Genomic DNA, 25,130 nt, shown 5'->3' on the forward strand with positions numbered 1-25,130 from the left:
GTGAAACAGGATGATTTCTTTTCACTGCCCTTCACAACTGCTTATTCAGAGATCACACGGCACGGCAAGAAGAGCTGGGCCCTGCTGCTGCAGCTGTATGACTCAGACGAGCCGGAAGGCCAGATGCCGAGATCTGGACTAGCGTCTGGAGGGGCGTGAAGCCAGTCTTCCAGAACAGGGCCTGAGGCAGGGCGAGAGGAGTGTCTAAGTAGCAGAAAGTGCTAGGCCAGAGGGATTTCCTGATCACAGAGAACAAGGTCAGAGGGTTTTCTCTGGCTTTTGTGCAGCTAAGTGGAGTCTTGTCTGGCCCGTTTGGGGTGCTGCGGGTCTCCGGGCAGGGAAGTCTTCCTTGCCGAAACATTCCTGAGAGAGTGCAAGCTCTGTATCTGCTGGAGGCGCAGGGAAAGTTCCTGATTACAGGCCTGTTGAACAGTTTCTGTCTTCTTTATGTCCCAGTTCAAAGCAACAGCCAATGCTTTGGGGTCCTCCTTGGTAACCAGCTGTGGCAAGAAGAAGAACCACTGAGAACCGCTACCTCTGCTCTACCTGCTGCCGCCCGGTTTTCTTTAGGGGAGTGACATTAGGCCACGTCAGTCAGGGCTTGTCTTTATGCTGAGTCGCCAGGCTCCTTTCACATTAAACTGTCACGGGCCTTTCCTTAGAATTCACCACTAGCAGGAAAGGATCTTTGGAAAGTTTACCTGGAGCAACATTACGTCAGTATAGCTCCCGTCCCTCCCAGCCACACCAGGGAACTGACGGACAGGGACGGGACGAAGTGGCAGCACCCACTGCACTGGCTTGTGGCTCCCCATGACGGCTTGTGGCTCCCGGGTCTTGGAGCCAGCACGTGGCCACCCCGTAAGTGTGCCCCTCCCCATGACATTTATGTGTCGCCCACTATGCATCCTCTCCAACCACTGCCAGAAGCAGAGGCCACCTCAGAGGCCAGGGTCCTGCCACCCCCGTCAGGTTTAGTCACCACATTCTCCACTTTGGACGGAGAATGTCACCTGATGGTCTGAGGGAGCACGTCTATTTTGGGTTAAATGAGATGTCTGCGAGTGCTTTGGCATGAAATAGGCAAGTTGGCAGCTCGGAGTCAGGATGTGCAGAGGGGAGGAAAACCCCCACATGCCTCTGCGGCACTGACTACGCCTCCAGGGGAAGCTGCTTTTCGCGGCTCAGGGTCCCTGGTTCTCGCCCACCTCCAAATCCTGACTAGACAAACTCAGCTCTGGGGCAGGCTTCTCCTTCAGTGCCGTCAGGATCTGGCTTCTAAGTGTGATTCCCGAGGAGCCCTCTCTGCTCACGCCCATGTCAACCGTGTCCATCTCGCTGAGGTCGGCTCTGGACTCTGCAAAGCAGATGTGAGAGGGGAGCTCAGCACACGGATGAAGACAGGGCCGCGCCACAGCTGGCCAGAGCAGTCGGGCAAGACAGACAAAGCCACTTCAGAGTGCCGGCAGCTGTGGCGTCAGTTTTTGGCCTCGTTATGAACAGCGGGTGCCGTCTCCAGGAAGGGCTCTGTGGGCCCCGAGTTCTTGCTGGCGCTCCCCAACCTGAGGCCTACCTTGCTGCTGTGACAAGATGGCGCCCTCCTTCTGCAGAGCCTGGAGGTAGAGCTCCAGGAGCTGCTTGGACTGGCGGGCTTCCTCTCTCTGGTCCAGCACCTGCTGGAGGGTGCCCTGCAGCCCCTGGACAGTGGCACAGCTCTGACACAGCTCCAGGGCCAGGTCTGAACATGGCGCATCGATGAGCACCTGACAAACAGTGTGGACAGTGAGATGCCAGGGGCCTTTCTGCCCCCAGAGACTGCTGAGCTAGTCTCAGGTACCTGAGTGTTGGGAGAGACCCCGCGTAGTGAGCAGAAGGGCCTTGACCTGAGTCCCTAAGGCATGTGAAAACACATGCGTCTCGGAGGAAAACCTCTGAGTGACAGGACCTGGTGTTGAGTGTCACTGGTGAAAACGACAGGCTCAATGTGTCCCCATTCACACCTGAGGAGGCTGAGGCTGAGAGAGGCTTGGGATGGTGTATTTTTCTGTTGAAAAATTAGGCAATGGATGCCTTCGTCCTTCATTAAAAATGAAACAAACCCTGATGTTAAAACCCCACTTGTTCAGAATATAAAGGAGGTGTAGGATGATTTTCACAATGAATCAAAATGATTTTTTAATTTAAATTAATTAATTTATTTATGCATACAAGAGTTTGGGTACAGGCCAGAGGTGCAGGATGAGAGGATCCACCAGAGACAGAGTGGGGAGCAGAACAGGCAGATCTACTGAAATACACTGCTGAGGGGAGCAGCGGGGAGACAGGAGAGGTCTGGTGTGCCATGTGGGTAGCTCCGTGGCTGGGGATCAAACTCGTACTGCAGCGGCTGGAATAGGTTGATAGTGCTGCGCCTTAACCTCTGTGCCACCAGGGAGGCCAAAATGAGGTTGTTTTAAACAAGTTTCTAACTTTTTAAAATACATATTCATAGTTTTAAAAAACTTTAAAATTTAGATATGTTGACAGGTAACATTGTATTACTGTCAGATGTATGATACAAGATGATCTGATGTTTATATTTACTGAGAAAGGATGAGTCAAGAAGTCTAGTTAATATTCATCATTATACAGTTATAGCCTTTAAATCTACCCTCAGGGGCCTCCCTGGTGGCACAGGGGTTAAGTCTCAGCACTATCAAGCTATCAGCAGCCACTGCAACACGAGTTCGATCCCCGGCCAGGGAGCTACCCACATGGTGCAGCAGACCTCTCCTGTCTCCCTGCTGCTCCCCTCAGCAGTGCATTTCAGGGGATCTGCCTGTTCTAATCCCCACTCTGTCTCTGGTGAATCCTCTCATTCCCCTGTGCCCCCTACCCCCCCCCCCCCGCCACACTTCTGGCCTACACCCCAGTTCTTGTATGCAAAAATAAATAAAACAAATCTTAAAAAAAAAAAATCTACTCTTGGCAATGTCCAAATATACAAACAGTATTATAAACTATAGTGCCCATGCTGGATTTGGTTTTTTTAAAAGATTTATTTATTTATACAAGCACTGGGCACAGTCAGAAACGCAGGAGGGTGAGAGAATTCACCAGAGCCAGAGCGGGGAGCAGAGCAGGCAGAAGGACCGAAGGACACTGCTGAGGGGAGCAGCGGGCGGCAGGAGAGGTCTGCGCGCCATGTGGGACCCTCCTCCGGTGGCCGGGGAGCAGCATGGGATCGAACTGGCGCTGCAGATGCTGCGGGCAGCTTCGCAACCCAGCGCTCAACCGCTGCGCCACCGGGGAGGCCCTGGTAGGTAAGTATTAACCCCATTTTACAGGTAAGGTGAATGAAGCCAGAGGGATTAAAACTTCCCAAGACTCACGGTCAGTCCATCCTGTGGACACCACATAATTGATCCCTGCTGGTCCCCTTCCTCCCGGCTCTGGCTGCCTGCCATCCCCGACGGAGCTGCCTTTCTCTCCTCTGCCAACTTCTGCGAGCATCCTTTAAGCAACCCAAGCTCTTCTAGGGAGCCCAGCTGTCCAGGCTTGGGCTAACTCATATTCTGACAGCCCTATTTGGTAAGGCCTATTTGTTCCTCATTCTAACATGAATCATTGCAGGCTATCCTGCTGGGATGGGGGGCCTTGCAACACTTTTTTTTTTTAAGATTTATTTTTATTTATTTATGCATACAAGAACTGGGGTGTAGGCCAGAGATGCAGAGGATGAGAGGATTCACCAGGCAAAACAGGTGAATTTACTGAAATACACTGCCAAGAGGAGCAGCGAGGAGACAGGAGAGGTCTGCTGTGCCATGTGGGTCAGCTCCCTGGTTGGGGATCGAACTTAGGCTGCAGCGGCTTCTGATAGCTTCATAGCCCTGTGACTTTAACCCCTACACCACCAGGGAGGCCCACTTTTTTGCTTCTTAAAGAAGAAATCAAACTTGCTCTTGTCTTCTCTGTCTGGAACACTCTGGCCCATCCTACCCATGATAGGCCCTATCTTCTCCTTCAGCTCTTAGTTTGATTGTCACCTCCTAGGAGCCTATCAGTGTTTATCAACCATGCTTCTGAGAATTTTATTCTACCACTAAGCACACGTACACAACGGCACTGGTGTCAGTGTTTTATAGCACCATCTGGAAGAGCAAAACTGAAGACAACCCAAATGTCGACCAGAGGGGGAGACTCGATAATCATGGTACATCTCTGAACTGGAATACTATTCAGTGGTGAAAAAGAAACAAGGACGCCTTTTATATACTCACTGCTCCCCTTCCTCAGGAGTGTATTTCAGTCAATCTGTCTGTTCAATCTCTCTGTCCCCCACTATGTCTCTGGTGAATCCTCTCACCTGCCGCACCACTGGCCTACACCCCAGTTCTTCTATGCAAAAAAGAAAATAAAAATAAAATACTGTATTAAAAAAGTACAGTAGATATACTCTCATTTATGGCATACAGGGAGGGAAAAATGTTTGCATAAAAATCCCTCTGGGGTGGTAAACTAAGATAAGTTATCTTTAGGAAAGGAACATTTTCCTGTATATCCTTCCTGTTTTTAGTTTTATTGAGCTATAATTTACATATCATATGCTACACCCACATAAAGTGTAAAGTTCAGTGGGCTTTAGACTATTCACAAAGCTGTTCCATCATCACCAACCCCAAAGAAACTCTGAACCCATGAATAGTTACTTCCTTTTCTCTCAAGGATTCCCTAAACCCTAGCCCTAGATAACCACTAACCTACTTTCTATCCCTACAGATTTGCATATTCTGGCCACTTCACATCAGTGCAGTCATAAAGCATGTGGCCTTTCATGTCTGGCTTTACTTACCATAATATTTTCAAGATTTAGCATGTTGCAAAGGAATGAATACTTCATTCCTTTTTACAGCCGAGTAATAGTCCATTGTTTAGATATGCCACATTTTATTAATCTATTCATCATTTAATGGACTTTTGGATTGTTTTCACTTTTTGGCTAGCTGTATATATTTCTCTACCTCTTGGATGTTGAATGATGCGACTGTATCCATAGTATTTATTCAAAATAAATATACCAGCTTCAGGGGTGTCATTCTCAGTTTCTCACCCTGTCTGATAATCTTGTCTCCTCTGCCTCCCTTCATCAGAAGGTGTGTTTGTTAAAGCAGGGACTGTGTCTGGCTTGTTCCTCCAGTGCACAGAACTGTGCCAGACACAGGGCAGGTGCTCAGTAAATATTCATGACTTAACACATACTGTATTTCTCCAATTTTACTGGAGAAGAAATGCAAGCAGAGACCAAATTACTGGCCTAAAGTCCTAGTGGCAGAGCTGGGGCTTCATCCGTCTACAATGCCACATCTCTGGCAGCACACATTCAACCCCCACAGGGCACTAGCAGTTCTGTATTTTTTAAAAAAAAACTGCTGTAATTCTGATGCAGGGCGAGGACTGGAAAATTCCTACTCTAGGGGAGAGAATTATAAGATGAAGAATCTGGGCTGTCACCTAAGAATTATTTAAAAATTAAGAGGTCATGAGATCATGATGACAGGAGAGGTCTCCTGACAAGAAGCCTCGCCAGAGAAGCGAGGCTGCGGGTTGTCGGGGGAGACCTACCTGGAGGTCCTCCTCTGACAGGAGGATGATGTTGGAGAGATCTTCTTTCAGCTGCCTGGCCACATTCTTCCACTTTAGCCCTGCTGCGCTGTCTGTTTCATCCACATCAAAGGACTCTTGGGAAACCCACGCTGTTCCTCCGTCTGATGCATGGGGGAGAATGCATCACAGCCAAGTTACCCTAAAGCACTGTTCCCCGCCCCACTCCCATACTTTGCCCTTGCGGATGTCCGTACATCCTTCCAACTGACCATTTAGCTTCTTTCCTGTGGTGAAGGGAGCACCTTTTTCTCAAGGATTCATGGAAGAGCCAATCCCTATTAGGACATAATTTTCCCTGTTCTTCCATTTTTGATTTATTTCCAAGTGAACAGCTGTTTCCTTCTTGGAAACGCAGCCACTGAAACCTAAAGTCTATAGTTCATATCTAGGATCCGACTGCCCTCCCTAGAGGCTGGTTTTTGTGTCTCCGCTGTCTTCTGGTTTTGCGTACAAAACATTCCTTCTCATCAGCACTTCCCCTGTGCTGGGGGCTGGTCCCCATCCTTAATTGGAGGCGCAGGCACAGCTGACTGTCCTTGAGGCCCCACACAAAGGTGGCTGGCCGGGAGGGCCCTGCTGAGGGAGCTTTCCCTGCTTCTTTTCAGCTCTTTGTCACTCAAAAATGTTGCTTCCCTTCATAGCGCCCATGGTGATGATGGTGACAACTGACACTTACTGCGCATGCCAGGCAAGACCTAGATGCTTCCTGTGAATGGGTCTCAACTGGAAGAGATTTTGCCCCCCAGGGAACATCTGATGATGTATGAAGGCATTTTTGGTTGTCATAACTGGGGTGAGAGGATGCTACTGGCCTGGGATGCTGTTAATTATTCTGCAATGGACGGGATAGCCCTGATCCTGACTCCCAACAGAGAATTCTCAGTCAGTGTTGAGGATCCTTGGTTTGACATGTACCATGTGACACTATCTTCACAACCCCCAGTGCTAGATACTGTATTATTCTCAATAACTAAGAAGTTAGGTAATTTGACTGGTCGATGGCAGAGCCAGGATTCAGACCAGGATTCAGCCTGCCTCTTCCTGTGGCGCTGATCTCTCTGCTGTGTTGCATTTCAGTTGTCTGTGAGTTACCTGAGCACCGAGCCCATGTTTCACTCATCTTCACCCTTAGACTCAGCACCATGCCTGGCAAACCGAAGGTGCTAAGTAAATGTTTGTTACTGATGTTAAACGGCCAGACAGACAGCAACTAGATACCCACAGGTAATATGAATCAGAATGGGTGCTGCGTTGGATCTCACGCTGTACAGATCATTTTCTATATAGCCAGTGTTTCTTACCTGAATTGTTGTATGCCCACTTCTCATTACCAACCAACGCCACAAACTTAGTATTGGAAGGCAGACATAGGAAGTAATCGTCATCGTCCACTATGGTGCCATCCTCTGCCAGGACCAGGGTGACCGGTGCCAACGACTTGTCAATGGCCAGAATGTCACAGGCTAGGAGGAATAAAATATTTGGTAATTGACAAGTATCCACAAGAAAATCACATCTGTCCTTGCATTCTCAATAAGTGTGTCCCCAGAGCCTAGAAAAATTCCTGGTAGGTAATAACTACAATAACAACCCTAACTATCAGCTAATACACCTCATGCTATTCCAAATGCTTTTCATATACAGTATTTAATCTCAAAACAATCCTAGAAGGTAGGTACTATTCTTATTCCGATTTCACAGAAGTTCAACCCAAGACTCAGTGAAGTTAAACAATCTGTTGAGGGCTACTCAGTAAGTGAGGGAGTTGAGAGTTCAACCCAGTCTGGCTGCTGAAGATGTGTTTCCCGCAGCTATCCCACACCCACATCAGGAGGCACTCAAGTGTTTACTTGAATGAACAAAACAAAGTCTGATTTGAGTCCATCTCCTCGTTTACTTATTCAGTGATCATCTTAAATTGTGAAATGTCAAAAAGAAGAACAAGGAAATGCCTTTTGTGTTTTGTAGTATCTTCCTTTGCAGTCTTTCTAATCTATGGGTAAGAATAAGACAAACAGAAGTGTGCATCAGTAGCGTTTTATTTTTATTTTTTTTTTATTTATTTTTTTTAATTTTATAGAGGAATGTTTATTTATTTATTTGTTCGTTTTGTTTGTTTGTTTGTTTTTTTTTTGTTTATACAAGCACTGGGTACAGTCAGAAGCGCGGGAGGGTGAGAGAATTCACCAGAGCCAGAGCGGGGAGCAGAGCAGGCAGAAGGACCGAAGGACACTGCTGAGGGGAGCAGCGGGCGGCAGGAGAGGTCTGCGCGCCATGTGGGACCCTCCTCTGGTGGCCGGGGAGCAGCCGGGGATCGAACTGGCGCCGCAGCAGGTTCGCAACCCAGCGCTCAACCACTGCGCCACCGGGGAGGCCCAGTAGCGTTTTATTTTTATCCTCACTGAGAAGAGGTTTCTCCAGAGCCGGTGGGCACCACCACAGCTCGTGATGAGGACGCCTAAAATACTAAAGGGGCTAGAGAAAGAAATAGCCAAGTGACTACACATTTTGACAGGCAACGATGTCTACAGCAAGCCCTGTAAAGGCTGAGCTCCTGAGAACAAAAGCACTTACACGTCACTGTGCCCAGGGCATCCAGCCAGTGTGCTGAATGGGCACTAATTTAAGTATCCTAAAGCCAAGAAAACAATGCAAATATTTATATGGCAAGAAATATGCTACGAAAGCGTGTACTGCTTCTGCCCCTGGGCCTCTGAAAGGCTTCTGGCTGAGGTTTGCTGGGGACTGGTGACAGAGAGCAAGCACCCACGATTCCAACACACACTGGGACCCTGTGCCTGGGGCAGGCTCCCAGCCCAGCCCGCTGAATTCCTTCGGGTGACCAATTTATTGCACAGGTTAGTAACACTTGCAAATCATTTAAATATATCTTTGAAAGTCCCAACAATCCAGCAAAGCAGGGCTGGAGATGGTACACCCGCTGTGCCAAGTGCAAGCAGCTAGTCAGGGCTCAGAAATCAACGTGGTCACTCCACACACCTCGCGGCCTGGACCTTCAGAGTGGTCAGCAGCAGCTCCCTGCACAGCGGGCGGTGGGGACGGACCCCGCCCCGCCCGGGGGGCTCAGCTGGGGCCGCAGGGCCACACCAGCGAGCCCGAGCGGCGGGATGCGCTGGGGGAGCTTGGCCCAAAGCCCGGGTGATGCGAGGGACCCCAGTTCCGCCTGCCCGACACTGCGTCCCGTCCACCTTCCCACCACGGTGAGTTTCACGCAAGACAATTAAAGTCGAGGCGCGTGTGAACGCCCTGGAGCCCGGAACCCGCTCCCGCCCAGGCTCCCCGCGAGCGTCAAGAACCCCGAGGCGCCCCCCCCACCCCCCCACCCCCGGCCCCGACCTCCCGGCTCCCGGGCCCGCGCCAACCCTTGTTCCTCAGCTCCTCGAGAGAGGACGCGGCCACGCCGTACTGTTCGCGGCTGTGGTTGCGGAGCAGCAGACACGGCTTCAGATCCCGGATCTCATCGGGTTCCGGATCCCCGGCGTCCCCCGCCATCTCCATTCTCCTCAAGGTGGGCCCCGAGGACTCCGGAAGCGCGAAGGCTCGGGGCGGGCGCCCCACCGTCACGCGCGGCATGCCGGGAGACGTAGTTCTCTCCGCAGCGAATCACGCGTGGGACCGAGGCACTCTGGGAGATGTAGTTCTAGGTGCCGCTATCACGTGTGGTGCCGCGGCATGCCGGGAGTTGTAGTCTCTGGGACCAAAGCCGGCTTCTTTGCAAGGCACAGTTCAGCCCAGGAATTTTTTTCTACCTTGTATTTAGGAGTGGCAATCTTCAAAAGGAGGTCAGTCTAGATTTATTTTACTCTAGGAAGGACTCTTGAATTGTTAGAGCGCTCTTGTCGGCATATATAGATGCATAATATTCACAGTAAAGTATAATTGTCATTGTCCTGAGTTAATTGACTTTCCCTTTCCAAGTAAGGTATCCCAGATCTGAAGAAAGGCAATTTTAAAATTTGATGAGTGTAGTTTTCAGTCTTACTGGAAATGTAACAAAGAAAGATAAGATACTTGCACATTTCAATCCATTCCATTCCCTGCTTCAGTTGTGCAATTGGGCTGAGACCTCGTAAGAAAATGCTTAAGTAAATAGATTAAATTTAAGGCCTTAAGGAAATTAGAGAGGAGAAGAGAAATACAAACCACATCTCTGTTTGAGATTCGCCATATGCTGCTAGACAATATATTCATCATTTTTCTTAAAAAGCTCTTTTTGAAAAGTCTCTCTCCCCTCACTAATAAAAGAACATTTAAGATTAAAACAATAAAAAAATTATCAAGAAGCTTCCTCGCATAAAGGGGGGCATGTTACGTTAAAAAAAGGGTTAGTTAATATTCATGCAGGATCAGTGCCTTTCATATTTTGTTTAGAAAGGAAAATCAGATATGATCTCATTTTTAAAAGGGTAGGCATTTAAAATAGTGTTTGAATATTCCATAATTGATCAAAACACGTACAATATGAACTGACAGTTCTAACCTATGCAAATCTTTCGCGCAATTTCACATTTAGCTTAAAAATCTCAGTCGCTTCCATGGTTCACAGAAGCTCTTCCTCCGCTCAAAGCCCCCTCTGTGTTTTCCCAATAAACTTTGCACTGCTGTTAGACTCTTCCCATGATGCTGCAGTGTGTGCGTGTGTGTGTGTGTGTGTGTTGTGGACACACACACCTGGACTTGGATCTTTGTATTTCTATTTGGCTATCGAAGTGTCTGGCAAATAGACAACAAATAGTGCTGAACTGAACCATGCATTTCTAAGATTCTCCTCATTTATTCGACACTGCAGAGATTGATTTCAACAAGAATAAGACACATTCGAACAGACTTCGGACCTTCCCGGGAAGCAGAGCCCTCATGGAAATCCTGCCAAGCGACCGGGGCACCGGCTGCTCCGGCCGCCTTCAGAGGCTCCCATCGACAGGCTCCGCTCGACTACATTGGTCTGGACGGGAGAGCGAGAGGGGCGCTTGGAGACGCCTTGCCCATCGGCGATAGATTAGTCAGGCCTCAGAAAGATGGCGTCCTCGGAACAGGCTGAGCAGCAGAACCAGGTATGGGGAGCGGGACTGCCCCGCCGCGGTGGCGGGGACCCCGGCTGGAGGGGGCACCAGGGGCGCGTCTGGGAGTCAGGTGGGGACCCCGAGCCTCCGAAACAGGAGCCCAGACTTCTTGTCCCCTTGAGAGACCCGCCCCTCCCCAGGTCCTCGGCGCCTGGCCCCTCCCTTGGTGACCCCTCTTTGACCACATTCCCGAGCCCGGACTCCCGGGCTCGGCGGCGCCCGCGGGACCCCACTTCCCACTTGCCGACTCCTGGCCTCTTACTTGAGCTTGGTGGGGACGGTGGCGGGACCCTCGAGAAGCCCCCAACCTTGAGCTTCAAAGGCCCTGGTTTGAGGAAGGGGGTGAGAGTCTCGGGCGTTCCCCGCTGCCCCGTCTGGGGAGGGGCCCGGCTCCATCAGGTTCCCACTGCCCCAGCCCTAGCCTCAGCCTCCCGGGGTGGCTCCACTGCCAGCCTCTGCGTCTTTAGTTACCTATTCTCTTTCCCGGCCAAGTTGGAGGGTAGGCGTGTAGTCGGACCCTCTCAGTGCGTGGGTAGGAAGGGGACTCAGTGTAACAACAGAGCCCACCACGCTTTTGGTGGAGGTGCCCTCTTTGCTTCCCAGAGTTGGGTTTTCTCGGCCAAGGGCTTTGCTCTAGCTTTTCTGCTACAGATTCAGCCCCGGCATTGTAAATCACGGGAAATAATTCTGCCGATTCTGGCCTCCTCTCTGTCTGCAGTTCTGGAGTAAGGAGGGACCCTCCTTTCTTGTTCTCCCCCACCTAGCTTGTTGAGATGCTGAGGCTCCTCAGAGTCTGGGCCCTCAAGGACCAGGGCTCATGCCTGCACCTGTATCTGCTGTCAGGAAGCAGTGGATGCTAGAGGCGGGGAGGGGGTCCAAAGGTGGGGTGAGGTGAGAGAGAAGGGGGTAAGAGGTACCTTATGTTTGCTGTGTGTGACATTATGCATGGGATAAATCACCATTATGTCTTTTAATGCTCCCTGGGTCTTTATGAAGTACTGGGGCATAACTGCTGTTTCTCCCAAGTGGATCTGAGGATCTGTAACACACCCGTTAGTGTGTCTGGCAGAATCTGAATTTGAATCCAGGTGTGTGTGTGTGACTCCGCTAGTCAGCAGGTGTGTTTAAATTTAGTTAGGATTAGGCAGAGGAAGAAGAAAGTGTTTTCAACCTGGACTTCACCCCCTCACCTCCCTCAGACACCTGTAGGACTTTTCAGCTGCCTACTGATACTTTGCTTTTTTTCTAGGCAGAAGACCACTGCTTAGTGATTCTGACTGTTTTATTCTTCATCATAAGTCTTTTACAGGAATTGCATTCAGAGGAGTTGTGTGTTCCACAGACCAGCTTCCGTTAGCTATGTGAATGACTCAGAAAGAAGATGTCTGGATTGTAAATCACGGGGAATAACTCTGCTGACTCTGGCCTTCTCACTGTCTGCAGTTTGGGAGTGAGGAGGGACCCTCCTTTCTTGTTCTCCCCCACTTAGCTTGCCGAGATGCTGAGGCTCCTCAGAGTCTGGGTCTTTCTGAACTGTTAGGCATGCCCTCGAGCTGGAATTAAAGGGTGCCTTCAGTCCCTGATTCTTCTAGGACATATAATTTGAAAGTGCTGTGGAGAGTACTGAAAATCTTGGCACTGGGAGCCAGTGGTTCTGGAAGTTGACCTCTCTGTACACGTGGGAAGGATCTGAGGTCTTTTAAGGGGGCTTGGTCAGCATTTGTTTGGTTTTCAGTTCTGCTGCTCCTTTGCCCTCCTTTCCAAAGTTGGTAGAGATGGGATTGCGTCAGAATGCACTGGCAACTGGAGAAAGTGTCAACTCTTTGTGCCAAATTCTGTCACTGACTAACAGAAAGTTTCATGTGCACATCTTTGAGGTGAAACAGCTCCTCTTCATTGCTTGTCATTTCATTTTCAAGTCCTGGTTGGGAACCTGGTTCCCATTTCTCCAGTCAAAGCAGAATGAAAGAACTGTGGGCATAATTCCCCCAAACCTGGTGTGTGTGTGAGAAACTCCATGTTAAACCTGTAGAGCTGAGCCAGTGTTCTGCCTCAGAAAGTCTGTTAGTTGCCCTGGTGGCATTCTCTCTCATGTCGAAAGACTCAGGGTGAGTGACTAACCCTTTTTCCCTTGGAGAGGCAATGTAGAGCAGAGGACAAACTGGCCTAGACGCCCAGCCCCGCTGCTTACTAGTATTGTGACCTTGGACAAGTTACTCCTGTGGTTTAGACCTGTCATCTGTAAAACAGGAATTAAACTAGCATGTCTTGCACAGGGTTGCTGTGTGAGGATTGAATAAGTCAACTTATTTTCAAACAGTGCCTGGCATCCTATGTTATCTGCTGTTTGTTCCATAAACTCTGGATTTTCACTCACAAGCTACACTTTTTCTTAGGCCCCCTTATAACACCTTTCGGATTATGAATTTTCAGATGTTGACTGCCGGCTCACTAAAGTTCTTTGATTTGTCCTGAACTAATTTCTTTGAAATTTGGTGAAGGAACACCTTAAGTGTAGAGCTTATCATGGCTGTCCCTTATGACTAATAGATTTTCAAAATGATGTATATTCTTTTTAGTCTATTTTAAAGACCGTCTGTTGGAATTCCAATTATTTCTTCATATTCTTGTCCTTTTTTATTCCACATTACGGTTTTGTGTGGCCAACTTCTCAACAAAGCCCCTTCTAGTCTATATTGTTCTGGCCCACAGGAAGTGTTGCCCCAGTTTCTCCATTTTCCCACCAGCTTCTCTGTCCTCAGTGTTGAGCAGAGCGTGGTTCAATCTGATTGTCTAAACAGTTATTGAATATCAAGTATTATTATCTTTTTTTTAATAAGATTTATTTATGCATACAAGAACTGGGGTACAGGCCAGAGGTGTGGGGGTGAGAGGATTTACCAGAGACAGAGCGGGGAACAGAATCGGCAGATTGACTGAAATACACTGCTGAGGGGAGCAGCGGGCGGGTCAGAGAGGTCTGCTGGGCCACGTGGGTAGCTCCCTGGCCGGTATCGAACTCGTGCTGCAGAGGCTGCAGATAGCTTCATAGTTCTGTGCTTAACCCCTTGCGCCACCAGGGAGGCTTGGAGTATTATTATCTAATGTAGATTTCAGGTTTTACAGTTTATTGGATATGGATTTTGTATTGAGAAAACACAGGAGGAGGGGTGTTTGAAGAGGACAGTGAGGCTATTACGGTGGAGGGGCATGCTGACAGAATTGGGATTGAATTCCAGCACTCACCATTGAACTTGCCACTTCTCCCAGACTCAGTTTTCTCCTCTGTAAAATGGACGTAGTCAGAGCCCTCCTAGGGGGTTCCTGTGAGCGTCGACTGAAATCAAAGATGTTAAGAGCATCTGTGCGTAGTAAATGCTCAGTGGGTGTTAGTTTCCTTTTCCAAGTCACTACGTGCAATTTTGAAAGTCTGTTGAACTCTTAGAATAACAGTAGCTCAAACAAGATATTTTCCCTCCTCAACTTTTTTTTTTTTTAAAGATTTATTTATTCATGCATACAAGAACCAGGGTATAGGCCAGATGCACGGGAGGGTGAGAGGATTCACCAGAGACGGAGCGGGAGGCAGAACAGGCAGAATGACCGAAATATACTGCTGAGGGGAGCAGCAGGCAAGACAGGAGAGATCTGCCGCGCCATATGGGACCTTCTCCGGCCCGCTGGGATCAAACCTGCACTTTAGAGGCTGCGGACAGCTTCACAGGGCTGCGCTCAACTGCCTGTGCCACCAGGGGAGGGCCCCCCCCAACTTTTTATTTTGAAAAATTCCCAACCTATAGAAAAGAGAAGTATAAAACTTCCAGAAGCACTTCATGTGCTGAATTTGCTTTGTTCTGGTCTATATGTCTTGTGGGGGAAGGATTTGAAGTAAGTTATAAATATTGTGGTATTTCACTTGCCTCCCGTAAAAGTAAGATTATTCTCCTGCATACCAGAATAGCGTTGTCACACAAGAGGTTTAGTGTTGATCAAACAGTATTATTTAATAATACAGCCCACATTCAGATTTCCCGAGTAAAACAATCAGAATCCAATCAAGAAATAGGGATTGCATTGATTTGTCTCCTTAGTCTGCTTTAACCTAGAGTAATTCCCTAGTTTGAAAACATTTTTAAACAACTTTTTGCTCAAGTTTAACATGCACCCAGGAAGTACATGAATTAAGGGTTCAGCTTGGTGAATTTTCACAAAGTGAACACACTTGGGTAATGAATATTCAGGTCAAGAAATCAAATATTTCTCCAGCCTCAGGAGCCCCCCCTCATGTCCCTCCTGTCACTGTCCACCCCCCCCCAAGGTTGGATTGCTCCTCTCTAGACTTAAGATCCATAGACTAATTTGTCTGTCTTGAACTTTATGTAAACCGTCATAAAGTGTCCATTTTCTTTCATCACTGAGATTCACCTGTGGTGTGGACAGTGGCAGTTCGTCACCAGCGCTGGGTGCAGTGGTTATAGTGGATGGACACACTGGCCATTGGTTTGTTGTTAAACCTTCTCTCAGTGCGCCTTAGGCGGCTCCACCCTCCAGGTTATCACAGTCAGTGCTGTGTGGAAACCCCCACCTGTCAGTGCTCGAGCGTTTCTCTGCTGTGTTCCGCACGGTCCACTCTGAAGTTGTCTCATTTGTTTCCTTGTGCCTAGATCCAGGCTAGCGTATTTTCCAGAATACTGTGAGGTGGTATTGTGTCCTCGGTGGTGCACCTTGGGAAGGCGGGGGATACCAGTTTGTCCCATGAGCGAGGATGTTTGCTAGCTTGGCTAAGGCGGGGTCTGGAAGATTTCTCCATTGTCAAGAGAACTTGTTCTAAACTAGTGGCTTTCTTTGCAACTTTGCTAATATTTTTAATACTTTAGATATAGTATCTCATTGCGTGACAAATTCTTTGTGCACAAAATGTCACTGTAACATACCAGAAGGTGCATTGTTGCCATTTTCACAAGTTTTGGGTCAAATGTATAAGCCTGTCTAGCCACCACAGTCATGAAATCAGTGTAACTCCAGAGTCCCCCGGTGCTGCGCCCTGGAGAACGGCGTTTGGCCTCAGGAAACTGAACCACTTTCTAGCACTACGGCTTGCATTTGTCTTCCTAGAAATTTGTAGGAATTCATCGTGCGTGTATTCTGCTGTCTTGTTTCTTTTGCTCAGAATGTTTGTGAAATTCGTCTGTGTTGCTGTGTGTGTCAGTGATTTATTTTTGTTAGTGAATAGTAGTGTATTGCGTGGCTAAGGCACAGTTGTCTATCTGTTCACCAGTTGATGACATTTAAGTTATTGCTGCATGGCACTATTATCGCAGATTTAGAAGCGTAAAACAACACATTTTCTGTCTCATGGTTTCTGCGGGTCGGGAGTCAGGACACCGTTTGGAGCGCTTCTAGCTCCTGCCGGCAGTTCCCCATGCACTGTGGCCTGAGGAGCTCAGCTTACCCCGGCCTTCCGCCAGAGACCACCCTTTTTTTTGCCACATGGGTCTTCCCAACGCGGCCTCAACTCGCTTCCTCAGAACGAGCTAGGAGAGTGCCTTAGCAAAAGGGACATTCAATGTATGGATCATAACACAGGCGTGCAGTCACCTGGATCCTGCCTCTTCCTCATGCGCTGTGGGCCAGAAGTAGTCATGGAGTAGCTCACACTCAGGGCCAGCACGAGGTCATGGATACAGCTCTCAGGATCCTGGGAGTTACCCACACGAATGCTTCTAGTTTGAGGCCCTACCAGTGTGTGCGTGCATGCGTGTGTGTGTGTGTGTGTGCGCGCACACATGCGCGAGGACATATGTTTTCATTTTCCTTGGTAAGCACCTGTGTGTGGAATTGCAGGGCAAGTGTGCATTTAGCTTTTGTAAATTGCCAAAGACTAATAACGTTGAGCATCTTTTCACGCGCTTGTTGGGAGAGGCAGAGGTTTTTACACCCCGCATATGGATGTCAGTTGTTCCATGATTATTATGAGCAGATTGCGCTTTCTCCATTGAATTCCTTGCCAACTTTTAAATATGTGTATACTTAGGTCAGTTTCCAGACTGTTCTCTTTTATTGATCTGTATGTCTATCCTAATGCAAATGAATTGTGCAGCTTTTTTTTTTTTTTTAAAGATTTATTTATTTATTTATACAAGCACTGGGTACAGTCGGAAGTGCGGGAGGGTGAGAGAATTCACCAGAGCCAGAGCAGGGAACAGAACAGGCAGACGGACGGACGGACGGACGGAGGACACTGCTGAGGGGAGCAGCGGGCACCGCAGGAGAGGTCTGTTGCACCATGTGGGACCCTTGCCTGTGGCCGGGGATTGAACTGGGCGCTGCAGAGGCTGCAGGCAGCTTCGCAGCCCAGTGCTCAACCGCTGCGCCACCAGGGTTGGCCCGAATTGTGCAGCTTTATAGCAGACCTTGAAATGAACTAGAGTAGTCTCTGATTTTATTCTTTTTCGCAGTTGATTTAGCACTGGTCATTGCATCTCTATATACATATTAGACTCAGTTTATCAATTCTTAGCGAAAAACTTGCTGGGACTTTTTTGGGATTGTGTGGAATCTATAGATTGATTTGTGGGAGAACTGGTATCTTAACAATGATCTTCTAATTCATCCATGTGGTGTATATTTCTATGTGGGTCTTTGATTTTTCTCAGTAGTGTTTTGTAGTTTTAAGTGTGTAGTCAGCACACATTCTGTTAAATTTCTCTCTAAATACTTCTTATTTTCACCTGCTGTCATATTTATCAATTATGCTTATTATTTATTTTAAAAAGGAAAAACATGTTTTTTTTTAAAGATTTTATTTCTTTTTGTGTAAAAGAACTGGGGTGCAGGCGCGAGGGGTGAGAGTATTCACCAGAGATAGAGTGGGGAGCAGAACAGGCAGATTTACTGAAATACACTGCTGAGAGGAGCAGCGGGCAAAACAGGAGAAGTTTGCCTCTCTATGTGGCATAGCGCCCTGGCTGAGGATTGAATTCAGGCCATCAAGGCATAGCGCTGAGGCTTAACGGTAGGCCACCAGGGAGGCCCTTTTTTTTTTTTATTATTTTATTAATTTTTATTTTTTAAAGATTTATTTATTTATACAAGAACTGGGGTACAGGTCAGAGGCATGGGAGGGTGAGAGGATTCACCAGAGACAGCGGGGAGCAGAACAGGCAGATGGACCAAAGACACTGCTGAGGGGAGCAGCGGGCGAGGCAGGAGAGGTCTGCCACGCCATGTGGGTTTCTCCCTGGCCGGCCGGGAATCGAACCCATGCAGCAGAGGCTGCGGACAGCTTCACAGTGCAGCGCTCAACCCGCTGCGCCACCGGGGAGGCCCTATTTGTTTTATTTTTAATTGTTCATTGTCAGAAATAAAATTATGTTTTGTCTCTTGGCCTTGTATCTGCAACCTTGTTAAGCTCACAATTCTGTTTACGTCTTTTGTAGACTCTTCTGATTTGCGGATGATGGTGTCATCTGCAGATAAAGACAACTTCTTGTCTTCCTCCTCATGCCCTTTATTTTTCTTGCTTTATTGCTCTGTCCAGGACTTTGAGTCCAGTGTTAAAGGGAATATTGAGGTAGGTGTTCTTGCCTTATCCCTTGTGCTAGGAGAAATGCTTTCAGTCTTTCAGGACATTTAAATATGTTGTCTATAGAATTTTTTGGAAATGCCCTTTATCAAGTAGAGGAGATGTAGCTTTTAATTTTCTGAGGGTTTTTTTTTGTTGTTGTTGTTTAATCATATGTGTTTTGAATGTTCAGGTGCTCTTTTTCTGTGGAGTTCATCCCACTCTTGTCCTCCTTTATTTTGTTAACATGATTATTTATGTTGATTGATTTTTTCAAATGTTAAACCCATCTTGGCATTTGTTGGATAAATTCCATTTGGTGAGGATGTATTATCCTTTTCCTATATTGCTGGATTTGTTTTGTCAATATTTTGTTAAGGATTTTTACATTTATGTTTATGAGGGATATTGATTTATAGGTGTGTGTGTGTGTGAGTGTGTGAGTGTGTGAGTGTGTCAGTGTCAGAGAGAGAGAGAGAGAGAGCGCGCGCGCGCGCGCGCTAGCGAGCAAGTTGCTTAGTTTTGGTATCACGGTACCAGCTGACCTCAGGACAAGTTGGGAAATTTTACCTTTTTTGTTTTTTTCTGAAAGTTTGTATAAGACCTAGAATTTCCTTTAAAATTTTTAATTTTGCAAGTACTTTTTAACCTAAGTCTTTAAAAATTATGTTTTAAGTTAACTATATATTTAAAAAATAGATATGTACTATTAAGCTCATTTTTTTTTTCCTAGGGTCAATTTTGATATATTGCATCTCAAGGTATTTGCTATTATTTCAGCTGTTAAATTTGTTGTTTTAAGGTTTTTCATCATAACCTTGTTATCTTTTAAATGTCTGTAGTACGTGCAGTGATGTCCCCTTTTTTATTCCTACTGTTGGAAGTTAGTGTCTTATACTCATCAATCTAGCCTGGAGGGTTATCAGCCTTAATACTCTTTTCAATAAAACCAACTTTCATTTCATTGATTTTCCTCTATGGTATATGCCTTTTAATTTATGTCTATTATTTACCTTGGGTTTCATTTACTCTCATTTTCAGAAAAGCTGCTTTTCTGAAGTCCATAGTTAAAACCCTTCCTACCCCGCTGCTCTAGCTGCAGGCCACAAGTGAGGTCCTTTGTTTTCATTTCCTTCACTTCACAGTCTTCTCTCATTTCCTCTGTGCTTTCACCCATAGATTATTTAGAAGTTTGTTAATTTCCCAACATTTGAGGCTTTTCCAGATTTTTTCTATTATTGGGTTCTAGTTTTATCCTGTTGTGATCAGAGAGTTCAAATATAGATTCTTTATTTGTATTTGTTTCATACGCTATATGATTTCAGATCTTTTAAATTTGAGATTTGTTTTATAATCCTTGCTGATTCTCCTTATGACTGTGAGAGAACATGAGATGTGCTGTTGCTGGGCAGTCCTCAGTGTTGGTTAGGCCATGCCAATGATGGTATTGCTTAGGTCTTCTATTTTATTTTATATTTTTCAAAGATTTATTTATGCATACAAGAGCTGGGGTACAGGCCAGAGGTGTGGGGAGCCAGAGGATTCACTAGACACAGAGTGGGGAACGGAACAGGCAGATTGACTGAAATACAGTGCTGAGGGGAGCAGCGGGGAGACAGGAGAGGTCTGCTACACCATGTGGGTCAGCTCCTTGGCTGAGCATGGAACTCAGGGTGCAGAGGCTCTGGACAGCTTCACAGGTTGTGTCCTAACCCCTTGCGCCACCAGGGAGGCCCTGAAGTGCTTTTTGTGTTTGTGTAATATTGAGTTTGTTGGATTTCTGAGTTTGTAATTTTCATCAAACTTGGAAAATTTACCATCACTGTTTTTTCAAATTGTGTATATTTGGTATTTTTTTCTCTCTGTCCTTCATTTTGATCAGTTTCTATTGCTGTGTCTTCCAGTGCACGCACTTACTTTTGGTGTGCAGTATGGAACCTGCTGTTATTCCCATTCAGTGAAATTTTTTGTCTCTACGAATATTTTTATTTCTCGAAGTTCTTTCTTTTTATGCTTTTCTTTTCTCTCCTTACTATGATCATGAATTCCTTTAAGTTTTTGAATAAAGTTGTAGGACTTGTTTTAACGTTCTTATCTGCTCATCATTTCTTCTAATTTTTCTTCTTCTGGGCCACACTTTCCTACTTCTTGACATATGTTGAGAATTTTGATTGGATGCTGTGAATTTTACATTGTTGAGGGTGTGGATTTTGTGATCTGTCTTTAAAGAGTGTTGAGCTATAGCCTGGTGGGTTGTTAAGCTACTTTTTTTTTTTTTTTTTAAAGATTTATTTATTCATACAAGAACCGGGATACAGGGCCTCCCCGGTGGCGCAGCGGTTGAGCGCTGGGTTGCGAAACTGCGCGCGGCCTCTGCGGCGCCGGTTCAATCCCCGGCTGCTCCCCGGCCAACGGAGGAGGGTCCCACATGGCGCGCAGACCTCTCCTGCCGCCCGCTGCTCCCCTCAGCAGTGTATTTCGGTCCTTCTGCCTGCTCTGCTCCCCGCTCTGGCTCTGGTGAATTCTCTCACCCTCCCTCCCGCCTTCTGACTGTACCCAGTGCATGTATAAACAAAACAAGCAAACAAACCAGCAAACAAATAAATAAAGCATGCCTCTATTAAAAAAAAAAAAAAGATTTAAAAAAAAAAAAAAAGAACCGGGATACAGGCTAGATATGTGGGAGGGTGAGAGGATTCACCAGAGACAGAGCGGGAAACAGAACAGGCAGACTGATGAAAAACATTGCTGAGGGGAGCAGTGGGCGAGACAGGAGGGGTCTGCTGCGCCATGTGGGATTCTTTCTGGCCGGCCAGGATTGAACCAACGTTGCAGAGGCTGTGGACAGCTTCACAGTGTGGTGCTCAACTGCCTGTGCCACCAGGGAGGCCCCTTAAGCTACTTTTGATTCATTTTGATTCTTTCAGTCCTGTTTTCAAACTTTGTTAGGATAGATGTAGGGTGGCCTTTACTCTGCAATAAACTGTCAAAGGGGGGGAGTCTGTCCCCCCCAGCACAGCTAGGTGGAATGGCCTACATTCTCCGAGGGTCCTGTTGTTGCAGGACATTTGGCCTCTCAGGCTTCTAAATGCCAGTGAGATTCCCTGGCCTGGGTAACAGCCAGAAACACCTCCCAGTGCCCCCGGGGGGTGGGGGGTGGTCCTGGCCAGCGTTGAGAGCCACTGGGCCACAGTTCGGCTCTGTGGTTAGGCCAGGTTTGTGTTAGGGTGAAGGTGGAATGTCCCAGGGAAAGACACTGGTCGGTCTTCTGCCTGCTTCATTTGGGCTCATGTTTTAATTAAAAAAATTAATTAAATACTTGTGGAGTGCCAGCGATATCCCAGGTGCTGAAGACTGGTCTTCAGTAGGATGGTAAAATACCTTCCAGGAGCTTAACATCTAGTGGGGAGAGAGAGGCAATGAGCTATTAACCCGGGAGCGAATGTCCCTCAGAGCGAATGTTTATCAGAAATAGACATGGAGAGGCGTGAGGACGAAGGTGATTTTGGTCATCAAGAAACAGTTTTCTAAGCAGGAAATGGGGGACGGTTATTTTAGACTGCAGATATTTCAGCATGTGCTACAGAATCATCTAGAATGTAATCAGTGTTGGGCAATTCCTGACTTGCGCGTGAGGTCTGGCGCACTGATGAGGGCTGGCTGACCCCAGACTGCTCGGTGAGCGGGTCACCGTGTGAGAAACGCCTGCTGCTGCTTAGCAGGCCTGAGGTGGAGCTCGGTGCTCTCACTTGGGTGTGCTGTGGCCCAGCAGGCTCTGGGAAGCCAAGACTTAAAGACTTTGGAGAGTCTGGCAGTTTAAATATTCCTTGTAAGGGTGCGTACACGCAGGTGTGCTTCTTACACGCTTGGGCTATGCAGAAGGAACCAGCGCTAGTGGCTGGTCCCCCCAGCAACAGGGGACTGAGTGTTGGGATGACAGAAGATTCCTTTTTATTTTTAATTAAATTTTTTTTTTCAAGTAGAGTACACTGATAAGGCTCTAAGTTTAAAAAGGCACCACAGGGCATATGATGGAGGAGCTGTCTTTGGCACTTTTTACTGTTTAAAGTTTTCCCTCTGGCAAATATTAGCTATTCAAGAGATGAACTAATTACAAGGGAAGTTCCTTGGTGAGGATGATTCACAGTGATTAGTTGTATTTCAGAAAGCAAGTTTGGGGTTAAGTCAGGAGACTTCCTGAATGTTAGAGCTGTTTGCATTTGTTTGTTTCATCTAATAAAAACACCCCACGTTATTATTTGTGGGGTAGCATTTTGGTGCTTAATGAAATGTGGTCCGGTTCAGATCCTGAGGGAACCAGCTGCCGGTTGAGCCAACGTAGGCAAGTTTGGAGCCCCTCTTGCCTCAGTTTACTCGCAAGAGCTAAAGGACAAAATAAATGCGCTTAGTATTTACCGAAAAGAGTGAAGGGAGTCCTCAGGAGGACAGTGCACCCACAGTCCATCGGGGTGACTTAGAACCATTGCTCCTCTCTTTGCTGCCCCTTCTTTCTTTCATTCAGCAAGTGGCTGTGGAAGGCCTGCTCTGTGTGGGCGCTGCAGCAAGCACGTATCTGCTCCTGTGGGGTTTCTAACCGGGGCTTACCTCAGGCAGATACAGCACACAAGTAAAATTGCAGTCCTGCTCAGGCCTGAAGGAGAGCGGTGCGGTGCTAGTGTCTGACGGCTGTCGTGGGTGGTGGGTGGCGGAGGGATGCTCCCCTGAGGAAGGGGCTTAGCTGAGATCTGATGGGAGCTGCACATGGAAGTGCAGAGTCCTGTTGTCAGAGGAAGCAAAGGCAAGCGTGGCAGTGGGGGAGTAGCTGGGGAATGTGGTGCCACAGAACACTGAGATGTAGTCAGAGGAGAGGCAAGGTCTTGCAGGCCGCGCCTGGGGATGCTTTTCTCTTTTAGGATTCTTATTGTTGTTTCCTGGGGTGGGGTAGGTGGGGGCTGAGATGATCGGATTACCATTTTGAAATGATAGTCTGCTTGCAGTGAGGAAAAGGAACTGGAAGAGTGCCAGCGCGGATGCGGGAGCACCGACTGGAAGGCTATTGCAGTGGTCCAGGCAGGAGATTGTGAACACTTGGTCTCAAGTGGTGGCAACAGAGATGGGGAGAAGTGGGCGGTGGGCTGCCGCTGTGGCTCTTCTGGAGAGGATGTTGGCAGGACTTGATAGTGAGTTAGCTCTGGCGCATGATGGAGAAGGAGCTTTGGATTCTAGTTTGCATATTTTGGTGGCAGGTTGTGCTGGCCACTCTGGCAGGAGGCCTGCACTGTAGCCGAGGGAGAGGGTTATGACTCTGCCGCGCGACTTGTTCGGTCCAGTGGAGGCAGGAAGGCTGTGGGACGTAGAACTCAGAGAGGTCTGGGCTGGAGATCTGAGCGCATGAGCTGCTTGATGCCTGGAGCTCGGGAGGACAGGTGGTGGGGGGGGTGAGGGTGGGGGACCCTACGCAGATTACCCTGAGACTTTCCAGTGATTTTCATGCTGGCTGACCTTGTCCCAGTACAAGAAGAGGCTCTTGAGACGGGACCCAGAGTGACAAGGTAGAGTCCTTCTCGCAGAGTCCTTGCCACTGTGGTCTTGCCCAGTTCTGTGGTGGCCAGTTGGTGTGAGGAAGTCTTTGGGCAGCCTCAGTGGACTGGACCGGTTTCTCGGCCACCTCCGTTCTTTTTGGTTGGAGGCCGGGCACTTGCTGCCGGGACTGGCTGGAAGGAGAGTGGAGTCTGATTCCTGGATCCACAGACTAGCTGCACTTGTCTGGATATTATCTGTAGATAATTGGAAATTGACTTGAATGTCAGTGAACTGATCATAACTCTCACTCCTGGTTTCATTCTTCTGGAGATTTGTAAATTTCTTCTGAGTCTACCTGTCTCTGTGTCTCTTCCCTTCTCTGAGTTTTGTCAGATAACCCACGGCTGAAGGCCAGTGTGAGCAGGAGGGGAGGTCGCGGTTGGGGAGCAGAGCTGGGGGTGTGGTGCCATGGGTGCCATGCTGCCTGTCGTCCTGTCACTTCCCACAGGGGCTTAAGCCTGGCTCTCTTATTGCCCAGACTGGTCGCCACGTGACTGGTGACAGAGGAGCCCTTCTCTTTCACCTACTTCCTGGCCCCAAATAGATGCCTGGAGAATCCCGAGTGTGGGTGCTGGGGGCCCCCTTGTGGCTGCATCTGTGTCTCCACTCTGGCTCTGCTCTCCTTGTTGGAAAGGCAGCATCTCCCCCACTTTGTCAAGCCTCTCCTCTGGACCCCGGCGCCTGCTGTGGGGGTTTTGTGATGGTCCGCAGCCCCTGCCGCTCGGCTGCGCAGGTGGGGCCTGCTCCAGCTGCCTCCTCGAGGAGTTCTGACCCGGAACCCAGAGTCTTTTCCTGGCCACTGCTGAGCTCAGCCTTCGCTGCCTCTTCCAGGTGGCCCGCATGGACCCGCCGCGCGGTGAACAGCGAGAAGCACGTGAGGGGTGTTTGGGGGTGGCGCCGAGGAGACGGCTTGGCGCCTGCTGTCCAGTGGGTGGCGCTGTGATCTTACTTTTGCTTCTGTTTCTCCTGCAGCCAAGCTCTGCTCCAGGAAGTGACAATGTGGTGCCTCGAGAGCCGCTGGTAAGTACCCAAGATCTATGGTGGCATTTTCTAGTAATCGAAATGCTCTGTGAGTGTAAGAAACCTGGTGGCCCTGTCGTTTCACGTCAGTTATGTCCCTTTAAAAGTCGGTGCTGTGCGGAGCCTGAGCTCCCCGGTGACTTCAGGCTGCTCTTCCAGCATGTGGGGGATTAGTGAGCTCTCTGCTGAGTAAAGCCTGGTCTTTTCTGGAACTGAAAGATCCACCCCATTTA

At 48.1% G+C, this 25,130-nt stretch overlaps 2 protein-coding genes across 2 annotated transcripts in view; one reads left to right on the forward strand and one right to left on the reverse strand.

The window, feature by feature from the left end:
* Positions 1-161: 161 nt before the first annotated feature.
* Positions 162-9,165, reverse strand: DFFA (DNA fragmentation factor subunit alpha; the record flags this gene model as incomplete). The annotated part of the gene is made up of 6 exons (XM_084244245.1): positions 162-500; positions 1,209-1,357; positions 1,574-1,763; positions 5,605-5,747; positions 6,948-7,109; positions 9,030-9,165. The coding sequence occupies 6 exons, from the start codon at positions 9,163-9,165 to the stop codon at positions 288-290; spliced, it is 993 nt and encodes a 330-aa protein (XP_084100371.1). The 3' UTR covers positions 162-287.
* A 1,514-nt stretch (positions 9,166-10,679) lies between these two features.
* The window catches only part of PEX14 (peroxisomal biogenesis factor 14), a gene marked incomplete at its 3' end in the record, with an annotated part of 109,421 nt that continues 94,970 nt past the window's right edge, over positions 10,680-25,130 (forward strand). The window contains exons 1-2 of the mRNA XM_084243703.1: positions 10,680-10,721; positions 24,850-24,897. Of these exons, the coding sequence (XP_084099829.1) occupies positions 10,686-10,721; positions 24,850-24,897 (84 nt within the window). The 5' untranslated portion in view covers positions 10,680-10,685. The remainder of the gene's footprint in view (positions 10,722-24,849; positions 24,898-25,130) is intronic.

Source organism: Talpa europaea (assembly GCF_964194135.1).
Source record: "Talpa europaea genome assembly, chromosome: 9".
Taxonomy (NCBI): Eukaryota; Metazoa; Chordata; class Mammalia; order Eulipotyphla; family Talpidae; genus Talpa; species Talpa europaea.